Consider the following 780-nt stretch of genomic DNA (forward strand, 5'->3'; position numbering starts at 1 on the left):
CGCCTCCAGCGGCCCCCGGCTGATTTGAGTTTGAGACCCCTGCTCTAGATTTTCTGTATTTACACTTTACATCACAGTAAACAAACATTGTTCTGCACTCTGGATCCGTTCAGCGGTTCAGACCCGATCATCACCTTCATGCTGAGAGTCATTGATGAGTCTTTGATGCTGAGGTCAGATGCTCCTCCACAGGACCAGTGATCTGGTTGGACTCAGAGAACATCCAGAAACAGGAAGGAGGTTTACTGATCCTGGAGAAACTAGAAAGCTGCTTCTGGATCAGAACCAGAACCAACAGAACCTCTTCTGGATCAGAGACTGCAGGAAGTCCTTCATCCTCGTCTTCATCTCTTCATCCTCGTCTTCATCTTCTCTGAACATCTGTCAGAGTTCTTCCAGATGTTTCTGGAGGTTCTCAGGAAAAAACATCTGCTCCTCTTTGGACTTTGAGTCTGAAATGTTCTAGAGTTTGAGAAGATCCAGATCTCCAATCATTAGGTTCTGGGTTTGATGGTTTTATCTTTGCTTTAGAGTCTGAGATCAGAAGATCACGGTCAGGATTCTGATGCTTGTTGGAACTTTGGTTTGAAGCTTTTTCCTCTTTGAAGATCTGGAGATGAACAAGAAGAAGAAGAAAAAGAAGAAGAACAGCAAGAAGAAGAACTGACACAGTGGACAGACCAAGACGACCACGACTGTCTCCTTCTTTGACTCCATCGTCATTTCCTCGTTCTCCTTCCTCTCCTGCAGAGACAGAGATGATGATGATGAAGATCAGAA

The 780-nt window shown here is 44.9% G+C and overlaps 1 protein-coding gene across 1 annotated transcript in view; it reads right to left on the reverse strand.

Annotated features, from left to right (window-relative positions):
• Positions 1–540: 540 nt before the first annotated feature.
• Positions 541–780, reverse strand: part of LOC112141090 (cell surface A33 antigen-like) — a 4,360-nt gene continuing 4,120 nt past the window's right edge. The window contains exons 3-4 of the mRNA XM_024264137.2: positions 669–744; positions 541–610 (exon numbers count right to left, since the gene is read on the reverse strand). Coding sequence (XP_024119905.1) covers positions 541–610; positions 669–744 — 146 coding nt within the window. The remainder of the gene's footprint in view (positions 611–668; positions 745–780) is intronic.

Source organism: Oryzias melastigma, unplaced genomic scaffold (assembly GCF_002922805.2).
Source record: "Oryzias melastigma strain HK-1 unplaced genomic scaffold, ASM292280v2 sc00519, whole genome shotgun sequence".
In the NCBI taxonomy this organism is placed as follows: Eukaryota; Metazoa; Chordata; class Actinopteri; order Beloniformes; family Adrianichthyidae; genus Oryzias; species Oryzias melastigma.